The 25,246-nt window shown below is 40.9% G+C and overlaps 2 protein-coding genes across 9 annotated transcripts in view; one reads left to right on the top strand and one right to left on the bottom strand.

The window, feature by feature from the left end:
- The window catches only part of PRPF40A (pre-mRNA processing factor 40A), a 30,373-nt gene extending 20,327 nt beyond the window's left edge, over nucleotides 1-10,046 (top strand). For all 3 annotated transcript variants that reach the window (XM_035131708.3, XM_088661266.1, XM_088661272.1), the window contains 11 exons: nucleotides 493-626; nucleotides 1,142-1,256; nucleotides 1,404-1,495; nucleotides 1,638-1,754; nucleotides 2,433-2,570; nucleotides 3,348-3,443; nucleotides 4,545-4,631; nucleotides 4,719-4,815; nucleotides 4,911-4,972; nucleotides 5,666-5,794; nucleotides 8,253-10,046. In XM_035131708.3, coding sequence (XP_034987599.2) covers nucleotides 493-626; nucleotides 1,142-1,256; nucleotides 1,404-1,495; nucleotides 1,638-1,754; nucleotides 2,433-2,570; nucleotides 3,348-3,443; nucleotides 4,545-4,631; nucleotides 4,719-4,815; nucleotides 4,911-4,972; nucleotides 5,666-5,794; nucleotides 8,253-8,345 — 1,160 coding nt within the window. In that variant the 3' untranslated portion in view covers nucleotides 8,346-10,046. The remainder of the gene's footprint in view (nucleotides 1-492; nucleotides 627-1,141; nucleotides 1,257-1,403; nucleotides 1,496-1,637; nucleotides 1,755-2,432; nucleotides 2,571-3,347; nucleotides 3,444-4,544; nucleotides 4,632-4,718; nucleotides 4,816-4,910; nucleotides 4,973-5,665; nucleotides 5,795-8,252) is intronic.
- Nucleotides 10,047-11,197: 1,151 nt separating this feature from the next.
- The window catches only part of FMNL2 (formin like 2), a 194,624-nt gene continuing 180,575 nt past the window's right edge, over nucleotides 11,198-25,246 (bottom strand). For 2 of the 6 annotated variants that reach the window (XM_035131647.3, XM_035131663.3), the window contains exons 21-26: nucleotides 24,397-24,526; nucleotides 22,720-22,883; nucleotides 21,799-21,900; nucleotides 20,894-20,992; nucleotides 19,022-19,145; nucleotides 16,037-16,167 (exon numbers count right to left, since the gene is read on the bottom strand). In XM_035131647.3, coding sequence (XP_034987538.1) covers nucleotides 16,052-16,167; nucleotides 19,022-19,145; nucleotides 20,894-20,992; nucleotides 21,799-21,900; nucleotides 22,720-22,883; nucleotides 24,397-24,526 — 735 coding nt within the window. In that variant the 3' untranslated portion in view covers nucleotides 16,037-16,051. Of the gene's footprint in view, nucleotides 13,640-16,036; nucleotides 16,168-17,623; nucleotides 17,771-19,021; nucleotides 19,146-20,893; nucleotides 20,993-21,798; nucleotides 21,901-22,719; nucleotides 22,884-24,396; nucleotides 24,527-25,246 lie in introns of those variants that run through there. The other 4 variants (XM_035131679.3, XM_035131671.3, XM_035131655.3 and 1 more) reach the window with 4 other exon arrangements.

Raw genomic sequence — 25,246 nt, forward strand, 5'->3', positions numbered from 1 at the left:
TCCCTGTGCACAAGTGGCTCCAATATTCAGGCAGTTGCCCTCCAGAACTTGAATGCTGGTGAGAATAATGTGGGGGGTCGGGTTAGCACATTTGCCCCAAGCCTGGTCCTTCTTCTTTTTTTTCTAATAATGTAACATCTAAAGAGAGGGCTATGGTTTCCTCTTGAGACTTTATAAAACTTATATGAGATGTAAGAAACAAAGCAAAAGCTTTGTCAAAAGCACAAGCCAGTTTTTTTTCTTAAAAAGGGCTTACCTCAGCATTGGGGAAGATCCAGTTGTGTCAGCAAGCACAAAGGGATTCTCCCTTCCTCTCAGCCCCCCTCACCTCCTACCTGCTGGAGCAGTTTTTTTTCAGGTGCAGGGGGCTGTTGTGGAGGAGGAGAGGAAGGGAGGTCATGTTTGTGCAAGCAGAAGATTGTTGCACAAGCAAGTTACCACAAATGGACATTACCCTTCATTTTCTGAAATGTTCATATTCTGCTTTTCTAGATATGGATAAGGAGGATGCATTGATTTGTTTCGAAGAGCACATAAGGGCTTTGGAAAAGGAGGAGGAGGAAGAAAAGCAGAAGGGATTGCTCAGGGAAAGAAGACGGCAACGTAAAAACAGAGAATCTTTCCAGGTAAGTGACAAAATGAACAGCTTCCTGCTATTAGGTGTTGGGATAGGTTACCATCAATCTTGGTATTCTGTAATGTGTGAATAATGAGTGTAGATAAATACTAAAAGATCTTGCAGGTCAACATTTTATGGCTTCTCCATAGTCTGTTTTACCTGAAGAAAGTTTATTTTTGATTCATCATCTCCTGGCATGTCTGTCACGGTATGGCCCATGGTCAGGTATGATGGGAGTTGTAGTCCAGCATCACCAGGGAACACAGGTTAGCCACCCCTATTCTAGGCTGCAGTCCTAACTCCACTTACCTGGTAGTAAGTGCCATTGAATTCAGTGAGACTTAATTTCTGAGTAGACATTATTAGTATTGCAGTCCTAGGGGTATATTAGATGCTTTTCCATTTGATGTCCACATGCTATATTGTTGCATGCTACGGAGTAGTAAAAATGACAGGGCTGATGCATTTCCTTTTAATATACAGGATTGTGAAATTTCCCATTTTCTACTGTTTCCTTTGCAGATATTTCTGGATGAGCTGCATGAACATGGCCAGCTGCATTCAATGTCATCATGGATGGAGTTATATCCAACCATAAGTTCTGATATTCGATTTACTAACATGCTTGGTCAGCCTGGTAAGTATATTCTCTCCTGCTTGTAGAAAATAAGCTGGAGGTAATGCTTGTGCATTTTTGGTAGATAGAAGCAGGGTTACTAATGTAATAAGAAGTGCAACTTCTGGGTTAGCGGGAGGTTTTGACCAATGTAGTTTCTTTCTTTAGGCTCAACAGCACTTGATCTCTTCAAGTTTTATGTTGAAGATCTGAAAGCACGTTACCATGATGAAAAAAAGATAATAAAAGACATCCTAAAGGTGAGGGGAAATGTGTTTTTAGTTGCTAGGAGAAAACTAGTGTTTCCAGTCCGAAATGAGTGGGTTTAGATACCTTGAGCTGGGATTCCACACTGTCATGTTGTAACATGAGTTTGTGCCATCAAAATTTGCTGTTTTGCAGGACAAAGGATTTGTAGTTGAAGTGAATACTACTTTTGAAGACTTTGTCACAGTCATCAGTTCAACCAAAAGAGCTACCACTTTAGATGCTGGAAATATCAAGCTAGCTTTCAATAGTGTAAGTTGGGTTTTTAAAAATCCAGAATACTTTTAAAAAATCCTAATGTTAAGAAGACTTGATAAAATGTTTACAAGTCTGCAAATATGTATGTAGTATCTGTATTGTCAAATGCAAGAATATGAACTTAATGATGATTGGTGGAAAAGTGTGGAATTGATAGGGTTGTTTAGACCTAATAGCAAATCACAGTTGAGGAGCCTCAGGCTTGCATCCTACCTCCATCATTTAGATAAGTTTCAATCAAAGTTTAGTGGCAAACTATGATGTATCAGAATCTGCTCTGTTAGTCATTTATAGAATCCAAATCATGGGTGGTGCCAAATGTTGCATGAAAAGACCTCCACTAATGCAACATGACTTCCTCTGCTCCTTCCTATCCCCTCCCCCAAATCGGCTCCAGATGATTGAGGGACACCCCAGAGGGGATTTTGGAGGTGCTCAAGTGAAAGGAGAGCAAGGCAAAGGCCTACACAGTGAGTGGGAAGTCTGTTCTATTCATGAATGGATCACATTAGGTTCAATCACATGATTTGTGGTGCGTCTGAACCACCATTATATGTGACACATGCACAGCAAATAATGAGAAAAGTACTCCCTTGCAAAATGGGATTTGATTGTTTCCCCTTTTTTCATTGCCCTTTCATTGAATGGTCACTTGGTTTTCTTTTGATGTAGCTGTTGGAAAAGGCAGAGGCTCGTGAACGTGAGAGAGAGAAAGAAGAAGCCCGCAAAATGAAACGGAAAGAGTCTGCTTTTAAGAGTATGCTAAAACAAGCAACCCCTCCAATTGAAATGGATGCAGTGTGGGAAGATGTAAGCATGTTTCATAGCATTTTGCAAGAGAACATTGGTTACCCAGAAAAAACTTTTTCCCCATTGTTAAATGAAGTATGTGTGTGTATCTCAAAAGTAATGAACAGCAATAGACCAATAATAGTTAAATGAAATTAGAAAGACTGTAAATAGAATGATAAAATAGGTGACGTGCTTGCAGAAAAATAAATTGAAGGATTTTAAGTCAAGTGGTCATGGGTGGGGCAGTGGGATGTATTCCCAGGAGGATGCAAAAAAGGTCTAGTTTAAGAGCAGAGATGATAGATACATTTTAGAATGAAATGCACTTTTGAACATTTCCTCACATTTAAAATTGCGGCATCAGACTGGGTTTTATACAGGGTACTCTTCTAGAAATCAAGGAAGAATTAACCCCACTTGGCACAGTATGAATATTTGATGATTGGAAAAGCTTTGGATTATGTTCTGTGAGAATACTGGAAGGCATTTCTGAAGAAGATTGATGTGGGGTCTAAATTCTTAACCTTTATAAGCATCGTACATAAAGCACCTCATGTTTCTGTCTTTACCATTGGATCTTGGCTAAGATTCAGCTACGTTAAGAATATCAGCAGGCGTGTGTTTCATCATTATTTGATCTGGTTTTTATGAACACAATACTTTTAACTAATAGATTCTATTGAGCCGTAGTCTTGCTTTTTTTGAAAAACAAAGTAATTTCTATACAGAACATTTTTATTTTATAAATTGGAGTTGCTGGCTAAACCGTATACATAATTCTCCTCTTATATATAGATTCGGGAAAGGTTTGTGAAAGAACCAGCATTTGAAGACATCACTCTAGAATCAGAAAGAAAAAGAATATTTAAAGATTTCATTTATTTACTAGAGGTAACGATACTATAAGAGCATTGTCTGATAGATTTGAAACAGATTTTAAAAAACTTAACTTATTGAACTGATCCCCTAAAATAGAAGTGGAGAACCTTTTCTTCCTGTATCTCTTAGTGGAAATCTGTTGGAGCCTGCATGCAAGTGGTGGGTAGGAGCCAGAGCCCAAAGTTGGTGGGGTATTCCTTTTTCTCTCTCTTGTGGTCATCCTTTCCCAATTTTTTCCTCGGACAACTCAAGAACTAAAACTGCCTTTCTCCAATCTGGTGCTCTCCGAAGATTTTGAAGTACAAAAGGCCTTGCCCAGCTTGCTTATTAGAGTGAGCCGAAGGGGATTAGCTGGGTGGGTCCAAAGAAAATAACGTCTCACTGGGGCAGGAGCAAGTTCCAGCCATCCTTAAGGGGGCATCACTGGACCAAGTTATTTATTCAACAACTATCACTGAATGGGGAATACTGTGGCAAGGCGCTTGAAAGGGTGGTGGCAGCCCAGCTTGGATCAGTTTCATTCAGGCTTCATCTGGGGTCCAAATAACAGAAGGATGCTGTCCCTGAAATACTTAGCAGTAGGTGTCAGCATTTGCCTGGACACAAAATACTATTGAAAGCATAGTGTTGTAGAATATATTTATGGGAACATTAGCTTCCTGCCTGAGAGCGATCTGTAATTAATTTTAATGGCCGGCATAATCTTTTTCATTAGATTCTATTTTTAATAACCTAAACACTGGTGGTGTATTCATCATCAGGAAGGATTACATGAAGATGTCAGATCTCCCACTGTTTGAGCTGCTCTTTAAACGTTGTAATTCATACCTCCCAAACATCTTCCTTTGTGAGAAGCATCCTGTGTTTCCAAAATCTCATTTGCTGTTAAGAAGATGGAAGAGTATGAACAAGTGTGGCTTTGCAAAGCCAGTAAAGGCCAGTGTCCAAAAAGGCATGCAGTGCAGTTTCAAAATAAAAGTATATAGAAGAAGTATTTCAGAATAGGGACTTAAAAGAGATACGCTATACATACTGTATTTGTGTAACAAAATTTTTAACAAAACGCATGCTTACTCTTTCAAATGAGTAATTTTTATTCTTTCAATGCTGCAGCATGAGTGTCAACACCATCATTCAAAGAACAAGAAGCATTCTAAAAAATCAAAAAAACATCACAGAAAAAGGTCTCGCTCTCGTTCGGTAAGATAGAGTGCAGTGTTCAGTTGGGTCTTTTACCACCCGGCCTTTAAAAACTTATGTTACATGTCAAATACTCTTGCTTTAAAGGGTTCAGAATCTGAGGATGATGACAGTCATTCAAAGAAAAAGAGGCAACGCTCAGACTCTCGATCAGTCTCCGAACGCTCCTCCAGTGCGGAATCTGGTACTTAAAAAAAAACACTTACCTAACAAAATAGAGATTTAGCAGTTATTAACTTAAATAACCCTGATACCTATTTAATTCTAATGCATTAACAGAGAGAAGCTACAAGAAATCAAAGAAACACAAAAAGAAGAACAAAAAGAGGAGACACAAGTCTGTGAGTATATCTCAGTTTCGCACTGTTCGCCCCCCCACCCCACCCCACTCAATTTCTTGTATCTATCTGCTTGACGAAGAATTAAGGTGCACTTAATAAAATTGAACAACAGTGTGCTATTTTATTATTTGTATGTGAATTGTGTGACGGTACATTTGGTACAGCCATTTTTTTCTTTTAAAAAATCCCTAAAAAGTAGTTGTTGTTTTCCTAACTGAATTCTTGAAAGTTAAAGCATTCTATATTACTGAAGTTTCCTGTCCTGAAAGCTCACAAGCTGCTAGAGACTTCTCCTGAGCCAGAAAGTCTGAATCCAGTTTGCTGGGCTTCACTTTCACATAATTTCTGTGCTATGAATATGATGGACAGTTAGAAGCCTTGCAGGTAGACAAGTCTCCCCCCCCCATACCAATTAAGATATGCAGCCAGTTGGCATGAGTAAGAGCTAAATTAAGTCTCTTTAAATGTTTAGTCATGATTTTGAAAGTTAATATTTTGAACATGGAAGACCCAGGTTGAAATTCCTGCCTGTCTTCACCAGACTGTTGTGTGGTAATGAGAAATGATTGAAACACAGGCTTGGGATATAGAAAGACTCTTGTGGAACTAGAGGTAGATTCCCATTTGCCCCACCCTTCTACAGTGTATTCTCTGTGCATCCGTGATTTATACTGTTTATTTTACTCTGTACAGGATTCTCCAGAATCGGATGTGGATCGAGAAAAAGACAAAAAGGAGAGAGAAAATGAAAAGGAAAGAAGTAGGCAAAGATCTGAATCTAAGCATAAATCACCTCCTAAAAAGCGACCTGGCAAAGATTCTGTGAGTTTGCTTGGCTTTATTGTGTTAACTAGCTTACCAGTAGATTAGTGGTTTGTGTGGTCTAAGGGTGGGAGGATCTGCTATTTCTGATTGGTGTCACTGTCGCTTGTTTTTTTACCCATAATTGTTATGCTGCAATTTTTTAAAAAAACCTGGGGCCCTCCAGATGATGTTGGACTCCAGTCAGCCCAGCCAGCATGGCCAGTCATCTGCAGTGATGGGAGCTATATTCCATTATCTGGACAGCCACAGATTCCCTACTTGTTCTTTTTTTCTCAAATTGCCTACTTAAATGAGTATTTTGATACATATATGCTGCCAAAACTTTATCACAATATTTGGAAAAGAAAAAAATGGTGGATAACTGATCCACACATTGGCCCAAGAGGTCATTTTGTATAGCTGTAAGGGGATTTCCCTTTAAAAAAGGAGAACTTGACAGCTATGCACCAAACTCGTATAAGGAAGCATGGACTAAAGTGTAACATTATATCTTATCTTCATCCACTAAATTTCCCGAGAGCTTATTAGCTGTAGCTGAAGACCTAAATGTTAGAATTTAATGATCCACATTTAAGTTTTGCTGGCTTCTGCCTGGCCCAATTACAATATAAATTGGCTCTGCTAATTCTCAATAGAGTGGCAACTGTGGATCTTAATCTGTGGATCTACCGTATTTTCCGTTCCACAGGATGCACCTGACCATAGGACACACCTAGTTTTTAGAGGAGGAAAACAAGAAACAAAATATTTGCTTTCTTGTCCTAGGCATAGCAGCCAACTCCTAGAGGCCCTAGGTGCCTTTGCCCGCACCTCCCCTTAAATATTTGAGGAAGCTTATTTTGCGAAGGGGGAAAGCTCCATTTTTTTAAAGGATCAGCTCAAAGTTGTGCAGCTTTTTTTTGCAAAGGTGGAAAGCCCTGTTTTTTGGGCGGGGGGGGGGGTCAGCTCAGAGTTGTGCATCTTTTTTGCAAAGGAGGAAAGCTCCATTTTTTAGGATCAGCTCAAAGTTGCTGAGTTTCCTTGCAAAGGGAAAAAATCCTGTTTTTATGGGGTTCAACTCACAGTTCTGCAGCTTCTCTAGGAAAGGCACCCATTTCTACAGTTTCCAGACAGATAATCTAATCAGCCAGTCACATGTCTCCCTCTGCGGACAACAATTGAGGCCTAGGCGAGGGGCTGGAAGGGAGCTAGCTCTCTTCTCTCCCTCCCCGATCTCTTGCAATCAGCTGCTGAGCCGGTTCCTTTCTCCTTCCCTCTTGTTAGCCTTTAGCTCTTTCTTTTTTTAAAAGAAAGAAAGAAAGCATGATCTGCCTTTAGCCCCTGGGCAATTCGGCTCCAGGGACCACACATTCGCCCCATAAGACGCACAGACATTTTCTCTTACTTTTTAGGAGGGAAAAAGTGTGTCTTATGGAACGAAAAATACGGTAAGTTACTGTGGTTCAAGCATAACAAACTATTGTTTGGTGTCCAGAACTGTTTCTAGCTAATACAGACCTTTTATATAAGCCTTAGAATTTACAATGATCACCAGCCACTGATACTATATGTATTAACTCTAGGTGGTGATGTGTAGTTAACTCAGTACCTTCAAGTTAACAGCAATATTGAAAATCCACTGAGGGGAACAGCAAAATGATCAAGACACTTCAGTGGTTTGGCTTTGCACTAAGCTGAACTCTGTTCTGGAAGTCCAGTTAGGGTTTAGAATACAGTATGAGCAATTCCCCTTCCTCCCTGTGATTATTGAGACATCTGACGAGTTCATTCAACTCCTTTTCAAAGATTTAACACTAGGATTTAGCCCCCTAGACCTAAATCACTTTGGCCATAGCTTTTCTGTGAAAAAGGCACTAAGAGACTCCCGTGTTTATTTGGAGTTCAGATTAAGTTACTTTCAACTTTAGAAAAATCAGATTCCTCAAACATATTTTGTTCAGACACTAGTTATATCAACGTTTTATATGGAATTCCTGTTCATAGAGCTGGAACACGTCATTTATTATCTCTTTACATTTGACTTACAGAATGTGGATTAAAAGGGCAGCATATAACTTTAGATGACATTGCCGTAGCATCGTAACCTGGCAGAGTGCATCCTTTTCCTTTGTTCTCAGTATGTTGTGCACCACTAAAGTTACTGGCTGCCTGGAAGTGTCCTTGTTCAATTTTGACCTTTTCTTGAGGGAGCAGTGTCAGCCAATCAAATGAAAAAGTAATTTTAAAAAATCTATTGGGTGCACTTAAAAGTAGTTATTTGGATTTGGTCAGTAGATAGGCCTGAGGCCAGTAATTTACCAGTGTTGCTAAAATTGTATAGTTTGAGAGTTTCAGGTGATTTTTAGAATGAAATCTTAGGTTGTCTAGTGATAGCCAAACTGCAGTTCTTAATAAATACTGAAATGTTCAAAATAACTACAATGACTGACAATTATTTTTCATTGTCATTTTTCAGGGTAATTGGGATACCTCTGGTAGTGAATTAAGTGAAGGTGAACTAGAAAAACAAAGGAGGACCCTCTTGGAACAACTGGACGAAGATCAATAAAAAGTATTTATACCAAATATGTTTACAATGTGATTTAATAATATAGATGATTCATTTCAGGAAATGGATTCCAATGTTCCACTGGGATAGCAATGGCTTTTCAGTTCTACTGCATAACTAAATATTTCAAATAATATCATTGTGTGCCTGGCAGCAAATTGTCAAAGACTGTGAACATTCAGAATTCAAACTGAAGTTCTGCTTCTAATAAGCTAGGCAGCCTGTATATATACCCCATGCACCTTGGCATTCTTCAAAGAGCACATTAGGATGAACAGAAAATCTTTTTATTTTTGAGCCCTTTCAATAGCGGCTTGGAAAAGTACTTGAGCCTTTCGGGACTCTTGTGTCTATAAATCAGCTCTTGCTATGAAAGCCTAAACTTGTTTTTCTTGTCAAATAAGGTCTGGGGGTGGGTAAGGGGTACACATGTTCTGTTCAGAAAGATGCTCCTATAATTTTCTTGGGCTCCACTTCTGTTGGGTTTTTTTTTAATTACTTTTTTATTTTGCAAGTGGAGGGAAAGGAATGGAAGAGAGGGGAAAATATTTTTTCTTCATTTATGGTAGTCCAGAATCCATTATTGGGTTTTTGTGTATTACCTTGCTGGCCAAAATGATGTTTTAGGTGGTTTCTATTGAATTTTGACTTTAGGTTGAAATGTATATCGAGTTTCACCCTGAAGTGAATTTTTAGTGTCAAGTTTTAAAACTGTGAAAAATAGATTAATTGATGGAAATCCTAATAGGCCCTTAATTTTCAAGGCTGTAAGGTATGCTGATGTAATAACATAGCTGCCATTTTTTATTAGAGAAGAACCTGGTATATGCACAAAGAAAAAAACCAAATTGGCAAAGGATATTATTTCAGCATTAATCTTAATGTTACAGAAAATAGCAAAATCAGACTAAATTGATGCAATATGTTGCCTTAAGGACTTCCGAAGAATGTACCACCAAGTTTTGGAAAGCAGTTGCAATACTCTTGTCTAGAAAATCAATGTTAACGTAATACTTTTCTTTTGAAAGATGTTGACCTAATGTTGAAAACCTGGTCTCCTTTTATTCTGTTCTTTTTCCTTTGTACTGAATAGATTCTGACCAGCCTTTGATTAAAACTATCTGCCCTATACATTGAGGAGTATTGACTACTGTGGTACAGACTCTAAAATCTTTCTGATTTGAATATTTTTGTACATTTTTATCACTTATTAAACCTCGTCTTCTAGCGTGCACTAGTATTTTTTCTGTTTTTTAAAAATGCTCTGTACAGCCAACACATTACTGATCTCACACAGTGTTACTGGTTAAGTTAAGTACTCTAGTGCGGTGCTTCCTTTTTAATATATGTATAATCACACCAACAAAAGAAAGGAGCTGTCAAAGATCTGTAACAGCACAGAAGTGGAATACTTAACAATATATAGTGGTGGTGGTAATTCAAGATTGGCCTTTTTAGTCGTGAAATTAGCCTCTACTATGCAAATCAAGAAATAAGAATGAATATACCAGGCATGTTGTTATCCTTAGGTCTTACTGATTTCTTTGGAGCTTGTGTGCAACAGTTTGCTCTACTTGCAAGTAAAAGGTTGGCTTCACAGTACAGGGGCTTGGAACTGCCGCTCCTATAAGGGAACTCTGCTGATTGGACACTCCTCTTGGAGAGAAGCCATTTCCACTGATTTTTCCTTCTCCCTCCCCCCCCCCCCAAATTAATAGAGTATGGGGGGAGATATCAAACAGTACAGGGTTGTACACGGTGCATTCTGAATACTCTCAGGTGCAACAGAATGAATCATCTCTCCTTTATGGTGATCACTTCTTAATGAAAACTTATTCTTACTAATTTTGTCTAGTTATAGCTTAAGGTAGAGTGCAGTGAAACCTCCGGGAAATTCCAGAGCAGTCAGTGTTGGGCAAGGAGAATGTAAAATGCTATGACTTCCTGCTGTCATAGTGTTTGGGACTCTGCTTATAGAAGAGAATTTAAATATGTATTTTGTTAATGTTAAGGGGGGAAAGAAAGAAACCATTGCATATTTGGCTTCCTGTTTGAGAAACTGCAAGTACGGTTAACTTGTTCAAACCAATTGCATAGTTTGCCGTACATGGATTGGTAGCGCATCATGTTTCACACTCAGCTACATACTGGTATAGAGATGGGAAAGTGTCACAGTACTTAAAACAGCTATGAAGGAATAGCAATTTTCCCGCTCCAATACAAGTGATATTTATGTAAAATATTTTCTTATTGCCGCCTTGCATAATTTACATGAAGAAACATGTTTCTAAGTAAACATTACTTTTTAAAGCGTTGTCTTTATTTTTCCATTAAAAATAAAAAGCTTTAAGTATAAAGTTAGTTTCTTCATATTTCTGCAAACTGTCATGCCCTGTTATCTTATTTGCTATAATCTGATTTCTTCTCAAGTTTGCATATCTTGTACATTTGAACTTTCTCCACTGTGTCTCAAAGAGAAACCACACACACAAATGCAAAAGTAAAGCAGCTGTATTAAGTGCAGGCAATGCAAATGGTTACAGGAGGTTCTTTCCAATTTTACAATTCTGAGTCTCTGTGCTCCGCTCATCCAATCACTAGGTTTCATTTTTCCAGCGTTTAATTTAAAAAAAGGGTTGTTTGCTCTTAACCTTATAGGAGAAAGTGCATGGTAATAAAGTTACCTGTTTATAGCTCATTACTACTACATTGTGGAAAAAGTCCAGTGCCAATAGGAACTCATGCTTACATGCAGCCCTCTCTGGTTCTTGTTTTACCACAGCCCTGCTACTCTGCATAGTTCTATAGCCCCATATAGATCAGTCTGAGTAACAAGGAAAAGCTGTGGATCATTTGTAGTAGTGTAAATAGTTTATTCAATCATATGCCATGAACAGGTCAGAAAAGTAACATGAACTGCTTTTATAAAACACCTATAATATTGCTAAGAAGCAGGTCTGTTACTAGATAAAATATCGAAGAGAACATGCCAGTATTACAGCTCATTGTTCCTTTCTAAATATTTTTAGTATACTGTGATTTCTCATAGCTCCTTAAATCTTTGAATTATATTGCCAAATGGTATTTTCCCCAAACCTAAACATTCATCTTCTTGTGAAGGAAAATGGCAGAATCGTGGCATGTTCTCTTTAACATGTCTTGTATACATTGCTGTAAATTGAGAGAACAATTGGCAGTTTGTTTAAAATAAACTTCTCTGTAAATAGTTAAGCAAATGTCAATGTAATAACTTTTGAGCCCCAAACTGTCCATTTAGTTAAATATAAAAAAACAAAACTATAAGTTAAAATAACATTCAGATTGTATAGCACAGGCTGATGCATTTTTAAACAATATTTACAATATTACCCCGAGGCTAGAGTGGGAATTAAAGAGAAGTGTAAAAACCATAAAAAGCACCAAATTTGTAGCAAAATATCTGTACATTTAGAAACATTATCATATAACTACACATTATTAAAGCAATATGGGACCTTTACCAGTGGTTCACATAAGCACAACAAAAAAGAAAAGAATTCAGTGGTTAAATACTATACAATAAATTTTACAATTAACAGTGATACAGTGCTACCAGGAAAGGAAAGCTGTAAGCAAGATTTCCCTTAACTTTAGTCTGATTTTTTACTTGGGAGAGAAAATCAAGTGCCCTGCCTTGTAAGCAATAAGTGGGGTTGGCAATGGCCACTCTTGGTGACTAAAACTTTGCTTTAAATGTTTCAAATGGTTAAAAATTTGAAATCTCTAATCTGGAAAGGATAGCCACAAGTGCAAGGCAGATGCATTTCTAAAATGAGAAAGTCATCTGTGCACTGTAGCGTTCAACAGCTTGTGCGTTCCCTATTAAACCCACATGTTTGGAAGAAATGAAGTGCAAATACATTTACAATTTCCAACTGCACATCTGACTTGCACTTGTTGTAGATGCTGCATCCATCAGCAGATCTGAACTGGGATGAAAAAAATCTATTTCAGGTTTGAGAATGTATGCAGTGATGAACTGTTTCGTTAACTATCTACATTTCAGCTGAGACAGCTCTTTTATGATCCAACCTGGATTGTCGCATGGCAGAATTTCTTGTGGAATGGAGGTACAAGCTTATTTATGGAGGGTATCCTAATTTTCTCGGCAGGGCACCGGATTTTCATTATTCCGACAACTGAACAGTTGTGATCCTCAGGAAGTATAATACTGATTATTGAGAAGTTAATATCTTAGTGCTAATTAATAAATAACATTGTTACCCAAAAGCTGCCTCTACCTGTAGAAAACAGTAGTGGAATTTCATCCACGATTCTTCTCTGCTTGCATTGTGTTCTATGAGCTATACCTCCTCACATCAGCTTCACTACCAACTGGTATATAGCAGGTAGAATCTGAAAGCAGGTAGCTGTGTGTTTAAAATAAGCCACATGTTATCACATCCTATTTACAGCCGAAACCCCACTATCCAAGCCTTTCTTATCCCAGTTAAGTTTAACCCTTTGTAAAATGTAATCACATCTAGATCAACATCTGTTTTCTGGATGTTTTCCCCACCCTTAAGAGGAATGCATTTTTCTTAAAAGGGTACAGTTTAATGAGTTTCTCCCCTTCGTATATGGTAAGTCCTTATAATAAGCATATGAAGGTGTATGCATACATCATCATCATCATAAGTGCAACGGGATCTCAAAACTATAAGTCAAACTGTCCAGGAGGAATGTATTGAAATCATTTAAAAAATCCACAGCAGATCACTTCCAAGTACTACCTATTTACAAGAGATCAAGAAAGCCAACTGAAGGCTATTCACTAAATGGTATGTAACAAAACAAAACAAAAATACAATATGTATTTTACATTTTGGTTAAAAACACCGAAGAAATTTATTGGTGTAAAACAATACCCAACCAAATAAAGTCCTATTGCTTTGATTAATTTGAGCAGATAATTGAATTTTAGGCACTTGGTAGTTACAGTTGAGTGGAGAGCTCATTCCCCCCCTCTTATTTTCCCCCTCTGTGTTCCTATGTGTTTGCTGTTGTTATTGAGCCCTTCAGAAGATAAGTTAATGTACTTCAATAAAGTCCACAATTAGAATGGTAGCGCAAATATAGTTCACATGGCAAGGAATCGATGAAATACATGTTCTACTTTGCACATGCACGTTCTCCCAATCCAGCTCACATGGCTATTTCAGCACCGTTGAGAGTGCGTAAATTCTGATCATCAAAACGCCGCCTCACGCTTCTCCTCACCGCATCGGCTCGTCTGTAGGGCTGGTTTCTAAGATCTGCGGGGAAGAAGCAGGAAAGTGTCAGAAGCGGGCTGGCCTGTGCCTCTGGATCTAGACAAGGAAAGAGTCCTGCTGGTAGCCAATCAAAGCAGCTTGAAGCAAAAGAGAAAAAGGGACTGTTTAAGCACCCAAGAGAGCCGAGCAGAACAGCATTGATGGGGCTCTCTCTTCACTTGACTATTACTAATATGGAACTTCTGCCTACTGCATTATTCAGGGTTGCGCATCTAGGTATGAAAAGGGTTCTGCGGAAGCAATTGCGCAATTTCCTTGCATAGCAAAAGCTTCCATCAGATTTCTCCTGTATAGAGAGAATCAGGTGTGCTGCTTCCACACCACGGTTCTGCCATTGAAGGACCAAACTTTGGGGCCACCATGAATTTGCATCAGCCGCTTATGAGGATGAAAATGAGGGTGTGGATTATTATTTTTTAAACACACAAGACAGGATGGCAGCATGGTTAGATGCTAATGCTGGTTGGCTGTCACTTGCCACTCATTTTCCCTGAGACCCAGCTTCATTCTCCCAACCTCTTCAAACTGTGACCTCACTCTTCTATACTAGTGAGTTATAATGTGAAAAATGTGTTATAAAAATGGGACAACAGGGTGCTGTAGTGTTGCCCATGTGAAATTGCATTGAGAGCTATATTATTATAGTGTTTTCTAGATCAGTGTAGATCCAGCTTGTGACTCCTTCGCCCCACATGCTACCATTTTCTGCTTACCACATGAGGGAAATCTATTGTGTTTCCTAGTAGTATGACCAGCAAGCCAATCTGAAGCCTTCCAGGTTTTTTTAAATAAAACAGCAGCAGCAAAAACAATAAGCAGGCACTGCTCCCTCTTTCCCACCCACCCCTTCTACCCTGGAGTTCCCTTAGCCCTTTAAAATCACACCTCCCCAGCTGTGCTAGATTTCCAGACTATAGCAACCTGCCAAACCATTCACATTTGCACAATCTAGACTTGCTTAATGCCAGCAGTTTTGACTACTGTATTACATTGGCACTGATGATACTTAAAAGAAGGGAATGACATGGGTAGGACTGACTTTGTGGCTGCTGCCCCCAACAACATTACCCTACCTTACAATGCTGCTGTGAGCAGCAGCCGCATGGCCAGTCTCATTTGCTGAAACAGGACAGTGTTGCAACGGGAGCAAAAAGCACACACCTATCCTGAATTTGTTTCCCTTTCCACCAACAGGGTTCCCTATAAACTCCTTACGCACGCACACTCCCATACATCCCATACATAGCAGCAAGACGTTGCTATCCATACACACACACACTATTCTCCATTGCTTTTTCTCAGATTTTATTCTAAGGTCCATGCGCACTCCTGCCCCAGGAGAATGAGATGGGTACAGGAAACGGGCACTTTCAGAGGAACTGCCTCTCAACATAGCTGATGCTCCCAGAGCCTGCACTGATAGTTCGAAGAAGCTAGCCAAATGCTCTCAGTGGCAGCGTACAGTGTAAGGATGGCTGCCAGCGCTATGGGAAGCGCTGCTACTGAAGCAGAAAGGCAAACAAAGGTGCCATTGTTAAAAGAGGAGCAAAGAGAATGACAATTCCCCTCGCAGGGAAGATTTAGTTGTAGTGCTTACTCAGCCCACAAGTATAGGATTCACTAGCAGCCCCTGGGGTCTTTTGGATAAAGCAACTGGCTGTAAATCACAGAGGCTCCCAAAGACCCACTTGGGGAGGCAGGGGCGGCTAGTAGATGTGGGAAGAATAGTTGGTTGCTACCGTAATATGCAACTAACAGCCATAAGATCCACATACAGCCTTTTCTCTTTCCCTAGCGTTTGCTTCACTAATAGTGCCTGAATCCACTGTTCTTGCAGGGTCTTGGTAGACAAGAGCACACAAATAAATCTTTGTACATAAGCTCCCATTTCTGAGAGGTTCCCCCATTTCTTCTTTAGTATGGCAAAATGCCTTTTGGAACCACCTGGAATATGGAAAAGGAACGGGCAAAGCCTTGTACTCTATGCTTATGTCAGGAAAAGCTATACAGTACTGCTGTTTGATGGGCTGCTGTTTATTAAAAAGGAGCAGAGAGCCTGTAAAATAGTTGGCAACCCTACTTTGTGACCCTTTCCTCCCCTCTCTTCCTGCTCTGCAGTACGCAGACTCATCAGTACAACACAGAGGCAACAACATCTATCTTTTGGAAGAGTTTGGAAAGGGAGTAGCCGCTAAGTCATGTGACTTTCATCCGGCACAGGCAAGAGCTGCAGATTAATCCATCCCACACTCTATAGATAAAAACACACGACAGAAGGAAGACCGAAAAGCACCAGCAACGCTGCTCAAAGCTTACAGCGCCATCCCTCCTTTATCTTAAACTTGGCTGTGATTTGCAGCAGTTTTTGTGTTGGCATACAGAGAGAGGAGGAAGCTAAGTAAAAAGTGATGCTTGCCAGCTCTGTGTATCCTCCACCACCGGTGTGCTAGAAGAAATCCTTACCCTCGAGTGAACATTTGGAAATTTAGTGATATTATTCTTCTTTAAGGCTAAACAGAAGGGGGGAAAAAACACAGAATGATGGTTAAGTTAAAAATGGGATGGAACATGAAGAGCAACTCAATTCTGTGCCCAAAAAGCAAAATAATAATATTTTTTTAAAATGAAAAAAATGTAAAAGCCACACATGTTAGCAAGTAAAGCAAAAGTGGGTGAGGTGGAGGCTTAAAGAAGGTTAAAAAAGAGAAAGGGAAGGGAAGAGGTGGCCATCGTAAGCCTCTTACTACTAAAATTCCAAGCTGCTTTGAACATTGGCTCCAGGATGACTGTCCAGCAATTAACTTGAAAGAGCAAAAGAGGAGTTAACAGGCAACATTCTTATTTTAAAGCTCCCCATTAAAACATTTTACACCAGTAGGAAATGAAATGCTGCTTTAAGATGATTGGTTCTTGTATCAAAGACAACAGCCTTGACAGACACATGCACCGTAAACAGCACTCCTTTTTTAAAAACATTCTACAGTGCAAGATGTTAATGGATCCAGTTCCATGACAATAACGCGGGGTATCTTCTATGGCAAGGCAATTTCAATCATATTGCTTCACTAGGCCTTATCTGCTGCCACCTGGATAGTTTTTTCATCCAGCCCCTCAATCTTTGTTTCTTGGCCCTACATGAGCTTAGCATGAGAATTATTTAAAATTTATTTCTTATGGCTTGGCTCAGAAGTCAAGACCTGCTTTCAGTACCACGGTCTGCCTGGGTCTTGGGTTTTGCCCAGCCTCCACTATTACAAAGGACTGAACTGATCAAAGGCAGAATGCTTTGGCTCAGGAAATTTCCCACCAAGTTGCCATGGAACTGAAGCTAACGACTGTAGGTGTGAAAAACGAAGAGAGTGGGTGTGGGGACCACGACCACATTTATTTTATTCCTGTTCACGCATGCAAACACAAACATGCAAGCGATGGTTAGAAGGACCCATGTGGAAATTATGTGCTCACAGATCACAAAGCAGTGACTTCATTTTACATGCCATAAAACAAAGCCCACAAACATTCAGTCTGGCTCATATTTGCTTCCGGAGATAGGCTTGGCTTAACAGGACTCATGCAACATAGATCAAGTCACAAAGAAGTAAAGAAGGTGCAAGAGCCCAGAGGAGAAGACACAGAAAAGCCGAGTGAACTGTCCATCACATTTGTCATTACAACCCACTACCATCCCTTGCAAATTGTGGTGGCTGGCTTGAAGCGCAGCCGCCATGGGCCTCGAGGCCATTTCTGTGACTTCCATCACTTGCTGGTCTATGGCACTGAGCCCACAGGGTGACTCTGAAATGCGGAAGGTAGAACAAATGGTCACTGGGAGGATGGAAGGGAACCAAAAAAGGTTCCTAACAGGCAAAAACATGCAATGAGATGAGCGATGTGAAATATGACTCCGACGAGATGCCAAACATCAATAATCCATTCAAATAGCTATATTGCGGAGAAACGTCAAAAACCTACAGCAACCTTTTTTTTTTTTAAAGAGCGTCAGGTGTGAAAGAGGAAAAGTTTAGTAATGGAATTCCTCTGTGAGAACAGGTTCGCAGAAAAAACGAGAGCCACGCTTGGCCGTTCGAGCGGTAAAGGGCACCGTCTTCAGCACTGCATGGAAAATAACAGCCAGACAAGACAGAATATACAAGTAAGAAGCAAAGATCTATTGTATTAGTACATTGTTAGTGCTTTGTTAAAGACACCCTGAGGTGGCTTATTCAGTCATTTAACCACAATAGGATTTGTTTGGCTGGGTTACCAGTAGAATTATCTTTCTGCAAATCACAACAGTTACTGGGGTGTGTTTTTTTTTAAAGGTACAATTGGTGTATGAACAAGGGCACGATGAAGTGCACACCTTTATCTCAGCACAACATTTATTTGCATGGCTGTTCTCTTGATGGACTGCTCTTGGAACTTAGTGAAATGAAATCACATAACAACAGAGTGGGCAAAGTAAACCCTAGGCGAAGTCTCAGCCAGGGATTAGCCATAAATTTAAAATGAGACATGCAATTTAGTGAAGTCCTGGCTGGATAGGATCCATGCATCTGTGCATGGATGTTTTTAAAACCCACCAAGACCTACTACTGTTGATTATTGAGAAATTATTAACAATTAGCTGCTGCTGTTGTTTTCATCCATTCTGTGATTGTCACAGAAGCCACTAAATCAGATTTTTATACTTCTCGGCCTTTTGGCTAAGATCAAGTGTAACCACTAAATCAGATTTTGTTGCAGGAATAGTTTGTCCACACTGTACTTGCCACGGCTGCTATAAATTAGACCCAGCCATCGTCAGCCTATTGCGTTCAATTATGGATTGCAAAAAGGGACTAGTATTAGTCTGTTGCAAGAGGAATATACAACTCTGAAATTCAAAATCGTTCAACAAATCCAAATCAAACAATTTTGTCCTCCGCTGCATATTTAAATGCTGGAGCAATTACCATTAGTAGGACCTGAAGGACAAAACAAGAGCTTTTAAAAGCAAGGCTCAACACCAGTGCTTTGCACATGGATCAAAAATACTCAAAGATTTGCAAGGCATGCACCTGTTGCAAAAATACGTCTAATAAAGCTCTATGTGGTCTACAGCTTGAGTTATGAGAGCATGCTGAAGTGAAGGAGAAATTAAATAATACACAAATGTTATGTCAGCGAGGCCTTGCCAAAGAAGAGGCCTGAAACCCTGAGCGCTATATAATGTGCACCATTTGTTAAATGACTGATACATGTGATTGCCACCGAAATCAATTTATAACACTTTAAAGAGCTCTGTTAGAGCTTTGCAAAGGGAAAGCTATGAAGGGGCACTTTGGAACAGCCTCTTCCTCCTCCTCATTATTATTATTTTACCTGTGATGATATCTTCAATAGCTCCATCCTTCCCCTCGTACACATGTCTATTGTCCTTGACTTGTCGCCGTCTTAGCTCTGCAATCAGCTCTTGCTGCTGCCTCTTCGTTTTATGAGAGGGAGACTGAAAGGGAGCAAAGGTCGGTAAAGAGCAGTGGCCAACAAGATGCTGAAAACACTTGCTCTTCTCTTTGAGGTGTAAGATAGGGAACTTAGGTACCTGCCCCATACAGAGTTAGAACCACTAGGTCAACTCTGTCTTTCTTTCCCCAGCCCTACACATATTTCACCTGCACTCACTTTCACTAACTCCCAGTTCACTTCTAGAAAAAAATGGGAAGTTATGTTTCTAACCTATGAAACTTTGAAAAGTTTGGGATCAGAGTATCTACAAGACCACCTTCTCCCAAATCAACCTCTTGGCTGAGAGAACAACATTTGAGGCCTATCTAATCAAAATAAGGGACTTTCCTGTGGTGGCTCCCTGATTATGGATTGCCAGTCTCAAGCATACCCATCTGGTACCATGATAATAACTGTTTAGATGTCAAGTGCGGTCTGTCTTGCTTGTCACATAAAGATAAAGTACCCCTGACCGTTGTGCGCTCTTCTCGCTCTATAGACTGAGGGAGCTGGCGTTTGTCCGCAAACAGCTTCCGGGTCATGTGGCCAGCATGACTAAGCCGCTTCTGGTGAACCAGAGCAGTGCACGGAAACACCATTTACCTTCCCACCAGAGTGGTACCTATTTATCTACTTGCACTTGACGTGCTTTTGAACTTCTAGGTGGGCAGGAGCTGGGACCGAACAACGGGAGCTCACCCCATCGCAGGGATTTGAACTGCCAACCTTCCAATCAGCAAGCCCCAGGCTCAGTGGTTTAGACCACAGCGCCACCTGCATCCCTTGTTTGTCACATACTAAACCTTAATCTGCTTTTAGCTACTTTTTGTGATTTATACATTGTCATGCTGATGGTTTTTGTTTTTGTTGTTTCTTTTTTATTGTTCTACGCAACTTCAATGGCAATTGTAAAGCTGCCATGAGGGCCAAGACATTGGAAAAGTGGGGAACACAATCCTGACATTGCAGGAGGTGGGGGTGCTTTGTGCAAATATCTGCAGAAGTCACTTGGTGTAGCCTGACCCTGCATAGTGAGAATTCCTAATTGTATTGTTAAAAGATATGATCATGGGTCTCATACGCCAAGCAGAACTCTGGAAAATGCTAGATTCAACATAACACCCAAAACTGCCGTTTCTGCCACTGCATTTTCTTTGAGCCTCTTCCGACTAGCCTTCCTTCACATTTGGTCACTGCAGATTTATGGGTGACTATGTGCTGAATGTCTTCCTGTTATCAAATTGCTTGGCCGAGATAAAGGCTCATTACTTCTCGGTAAGCATCTTTCAAACAGGGCAAATTCCAAGCATTGTATCAATGGCTTCAGGAGAATAAACACCTTTCTGAGATTTAGGAATAACAGGAAAGGGCATACACATGAAACTGCTCTAGTTTCCTTGTAAGTTTCTTGTATGTCTGCCTTGTTAAAACGTCTCTGTGAAAAAGAGAGCTTCAATAGTTATCTTTAAGAGAAAACACCTGACAGAAAGGTGTTTGGAATATTGGTTCCTTGCCGATCCCAAAGACTGAGAGAAGCCGTCTCAGCCAATATGGCAGCAGTAGCCAAGGTGGTGCCTTCCAGATGTCTATTCCACAACTCACACCATCCCTAACCACGGACGTTCAATAATATCTGGACTGCACCACATCGGCTGCTCTGCAGTAAGACGATCTCTTTCACTGGGCCAACACGTGTCACTTTATCAATGTGTATAACCATCATCTATTAATGGCTTGGTTGTTTGCTACCTTTTGGTCTTGCTGCTCCATCAGTGCCTCCTGCTCCAGAAGTTTTTCCATCAATGCCTGCTGTTGCTTTTTTCTCAACTCGTTCTCCTCTTCTGCTTGCTATCAACAATTTTAAAACGAAATACACACACCGGTTAGAGCTCGCAATGACTTCAAAGAAATGGGATTCGTTTTTTAGCTCACTCAGCAGTTTCCAAATTCATTAAAGCCAGTTTAACTTGGATGTGCCACTTCCTGTTGTGGCGTGATACAGCAAATTCTTCCAAGAATTTCTTCAAGAATTTGTCCTCTTGTGATTCCCAGCAGCTGTCATTCAGGGGTATACTGCCTCTGACAGTGGAGAGCATAGCCATCATGGCTAGGAACCACTGACAGCCGTATTCCCCTTCTCTTTTGAAGTCACCTAGTGGCAGCTCTTTCCAGCCACATGTGTACCTGCCTGCATGTCTGCTGCACAAGAGTGCATGTCTGAATGTGTGTAATACCGTAAGAGTGATTTATGTGCCTGATGTCTGGTGCTTTTGTCTTCTCTTTCCCCCATTGGGATTTGTTTCATTTTGCCCCAGCCATCATTGGAATACAGCCCCCAAGAGGTTGGGCAAGTTTCAATCTGGCCTTTGTTCTGAGACACGTTTCCCAAAGATGGAACCCTAAGGCTCTTTCATATGAATCGTAGAATTGTAGTTGGAAGAGACCACGAGGATCATAAACCCCTTGCGATGCAGGAATCTTTCACCCAACATGGGGCTCAAACCCACAACCCTGAGATTAACCGTCCCATGCTCTATCGACAGAGCTATCTGTGCATTTGCAGAAGGAAACTACACAACCACAGAGCGAGCCTTTGGTTAGAAAGTGTGGCCACATCTGTAAGAATAACAGAAGTAAATTGAACTTCTGTTTACCTTGTAAGCTTTCACAAATCGAACAAAGACTGGGAAGAAGACTGATGGAGGTGTTGTCTTGGGATTCTCTCCAAAATACTTCACAGCATCATCAAAGGCATCCTGTAAAAGAGAGACTTTTTAAAAATATGTGTATTTTTCATTTCAACAAATCTCAAGGCATAACCCAAACTATGCAAGATGGTGTTTAACCCACGAAAAGGGAACACACACACACACACACACACACACACACACACCCTAAGCTGAAGGCTGATCAGGTGGCAAGCAATCAGGAAGGAAGCAGCAGAGACGAGAGCCTTTATTGGAGCCTTTATTACCAGTGCAACAGAAGGGAGGCCTGCTCTGCAACCTGTTTTGCAAAGTGCGCAATTTCAGGTCTTTTCTTGGGAAGCAATAAAAATTCCAGTTCTAAGTATGAACTTGCAGTTTGAAAATAAGCATTTTGAAGTTCTGCCATGTATTGCTGTTAATTGGCTTCTTCTGCTGGGATTACTTAGCTATTTTTTGCCTTTTGCAGATTCAGAACAGATAAAGGAAGAGACTTGTTTCTACCATTATTTTTTGTAACAAAGAAAATAAATAATGAAACTTGAGTGGAGGTACTAAACATTAAGTATCTGTGTTTCCCCTGGAAAATAGCTCTCTCTCTCTCTCTCTCTCTCTCTCTCTCTCTCTCTCTCTCTCTCTCTCTCTCTCTCTCTGTGTGTGTGTGTGTGTGTGTGTGTGTGTGTGTGTGTGAGAGAGAGAGAGAGAGAGAGAGAGAGAGAGAGAGAGAGAGAGAGAGAGAGATGGAGATGTTTAATCAGGGCCGTCTCAAGCCGGTCGAACACGGCTTCCATGCGGCTTTGAAAAAGGTAACAAAAATTCTCTGTTCCTGAAAGCTAGATCACTGAACAACTGCTGGGAGACACATAATACCTGAGCTATTTTTGCATCATCCTGCAGCTTCTTCAGTTTCCCTTCATGGTTCTGAATAAACTCCTTCAGCATGGTGTTGTGATCGTGCATGGTGTACTCTCGCTTTGTTAGGTCGAGACCTCTTTGGAGTTCCTTTACATCCAACAGAACATTTTCAAGGGATACTAAAGGGTGGAAGGGAAAAGACATTCAAAATGTTACTATATAGAGCACATGCATTGCCTAATTGAGCCCTAACATCTCCAGTTAGTATCTTGTAGCAAAGCCTGGCGATACAGCTGCCTGAGACCCTGGATAGTTTACTGTAATTGGGGAAACTCTGTTAACATGAAGTTGTTGTTACTGCTACTACTATTAAAACCAGGCCCATCTTACCCATTGAGGCTAGTGGCGCTGGGTGCCAAGTTCTGGAGGGCACCAGGCGAGAGTCCGGGGAACACCGAACAAGCACGCTGAGTGAGCGAGGGTGCGTGCGCCACTCCCGCTGAGTGTTGGCTCGTTTTTTCCCCTTTTAGCCTGCAGGCGCCAAATTCTGCAGGGTGCCAGAAGGCTAAAAGGGGGGAAAACGAGCCAATGCTAGGCGGGAGCGGCACACGCGCCCTCGCTCGGCGCAGGCCTGCTCGCTCGGTGTGCTGCCTGCCGTGGCCACCATGGCACGAAGCAGCCAGCTGAGCCGGGAGATGCCATGTCCAGCCTCCACCTCTTCCCCGCCGGAGGAGCCACCCTCCAGCCGCTGCCAACCTCCTCGAGCCCTAAAAAAAGGTCAACTCTGGGAAAGGGGGGGGTGGCACCGGAGGGATCTTTGCACCACGGCGCCGAATATGCTTAAGACAGCCCTGATTAAAACTGAGAAGCCAACCATGAAGGGCCACACACACACACACACACACACACACACACACACGACATAATTGCAGCCCAGTGAGCTTATATTTTGCATCCAAGAGACAAAACTGGAATGGATCAGAAAGGCTAGGAATGATATGGGATGGGGGCAGCTGCATCAAATGAGTAGTTCAGGGAAGGTATTGTTTTAAACCACCTTTACAATATAGATACAATGCTCCAGTAGGCCTGATGCCTCCTATACAATTTCTACCCTAACCATGTAGAACAGAGGAGAATAGGATCTGACCTCCTCCACCTCTCATGGGCCATTTTGGCAGGTGGGCAGGGGGCCTCCCTACCCCTTAAAGTAAAGATTTCTCTACGTGTAAAGATTTCTGCCGGAAGGATCCTTCCTGTTGGGTATGTTCACACGATATTTACAAAGGCGGGCTGTGCATCTCTTGCACCTGAAGTTAAGGACTTTACACAAACTGTGTGGTAGCAACGAAGGAAGCCTGCCAAGTATTTGTACTTGGGGGGGGGTCACAGAAGTGGGTCATGGTAGAACTAGGAAGGCAGCCCAATTACTGAAAAGAGGAAAGGCTCTTGTCAGCTTTAGGGAACAGTGTGCTAGAAGAACCAAGAAGGCATTTATTTAAAAATTATGATGCTTCTGTATCTTATTGTGCTCACAACATTTAAGATGCCCACCTGTCTTCTGCAAGGTGGTACCTTTTCCAAACAGGTAGCTTTCCCTAGGACATGGGTGCATTACTGTATTACAGTATCCACAGAACATATCTGAACCTGTTTTTAAGTACTTGGGAAATGTATTTGTGGCCATGTTACCTGCAGCAGCTTTTTCCACATAGTGAAGCTCATTGTAAAAAAGCGATACTTGCTGATATTTCTCTCTCACAACGTTTGATATATAGTGCAATAGAGTTTGTTTCCTGTCTGTCGATTTTGTGTCTAGCAACTGCAAACAAGAGGCAGAAGAAGTGCATTAGATTCAACTTCAACATCCTTGAGTTAACTTTCCTTAGCTGCCAACCCATGAGCTATCTGCCTATATACCAAGGGTGAAAAAGCTGTGACTCTCCAGATGTGGGTGAGCTACAATCCCAGCACCCCTGGGGCTGATGGGAGTTGGAGTCCACAACATCTGGAGAGTCACTGGTTAGCCACCCCTGAAACAGACACATGACACAAGGAAATAAGTGCAATGCAGTGAAGATATCATAGCCCTATATGAATGTTACAGGTCAGGGGAGGGGAACATGTGACCCTTGAGATTATGTTACCCTTGAGATTATGTTACTTAAACATAATAATTCATCATATTGTCAGAAGACAACCACAAGTAAAAGAGTCATCTGAACCAGGTAAACTATAGGTCATTAAAAGAAATTAAGGTTGTCATCTTATTAAATCTGTCTGGTGTATTTTTGTAGCACTGGTATTTATTGTTTATTACAGAGACTCATAACAAGAACTGGCAGAAAAGACAGGGCAGTGCTAAACAGACTTCTCTGCCATTGAAAATCTGTACAGGGGGTCTACCTGATGCAGCTAGTGCTAAGGAAGAGTTGACTCGTGGTGAGAAAACAAACCAGGGGAGGGTGATGAAGTCATGGGGAACTGAAATTTACCTTTGTTTTGACAATATGACATTAGAAAATCTAAGCCAATGGCTCCA

The sequence above is a fragment of the Zootoca vivipara genome, chromosome 1 (assembly GCF_965207765.1).
Source record: "Zootoca vivipara chromosome 1, rZooViv2.hap1.1, whole genome shotgun sequence".
In the NCBI taxonomy this organism is placed as follows: Eukaryota; Metazoa; Chordata; class Lepidosauria; order Squamata; family Lacertidae; genus Zootoca; species Zootoca vivipara.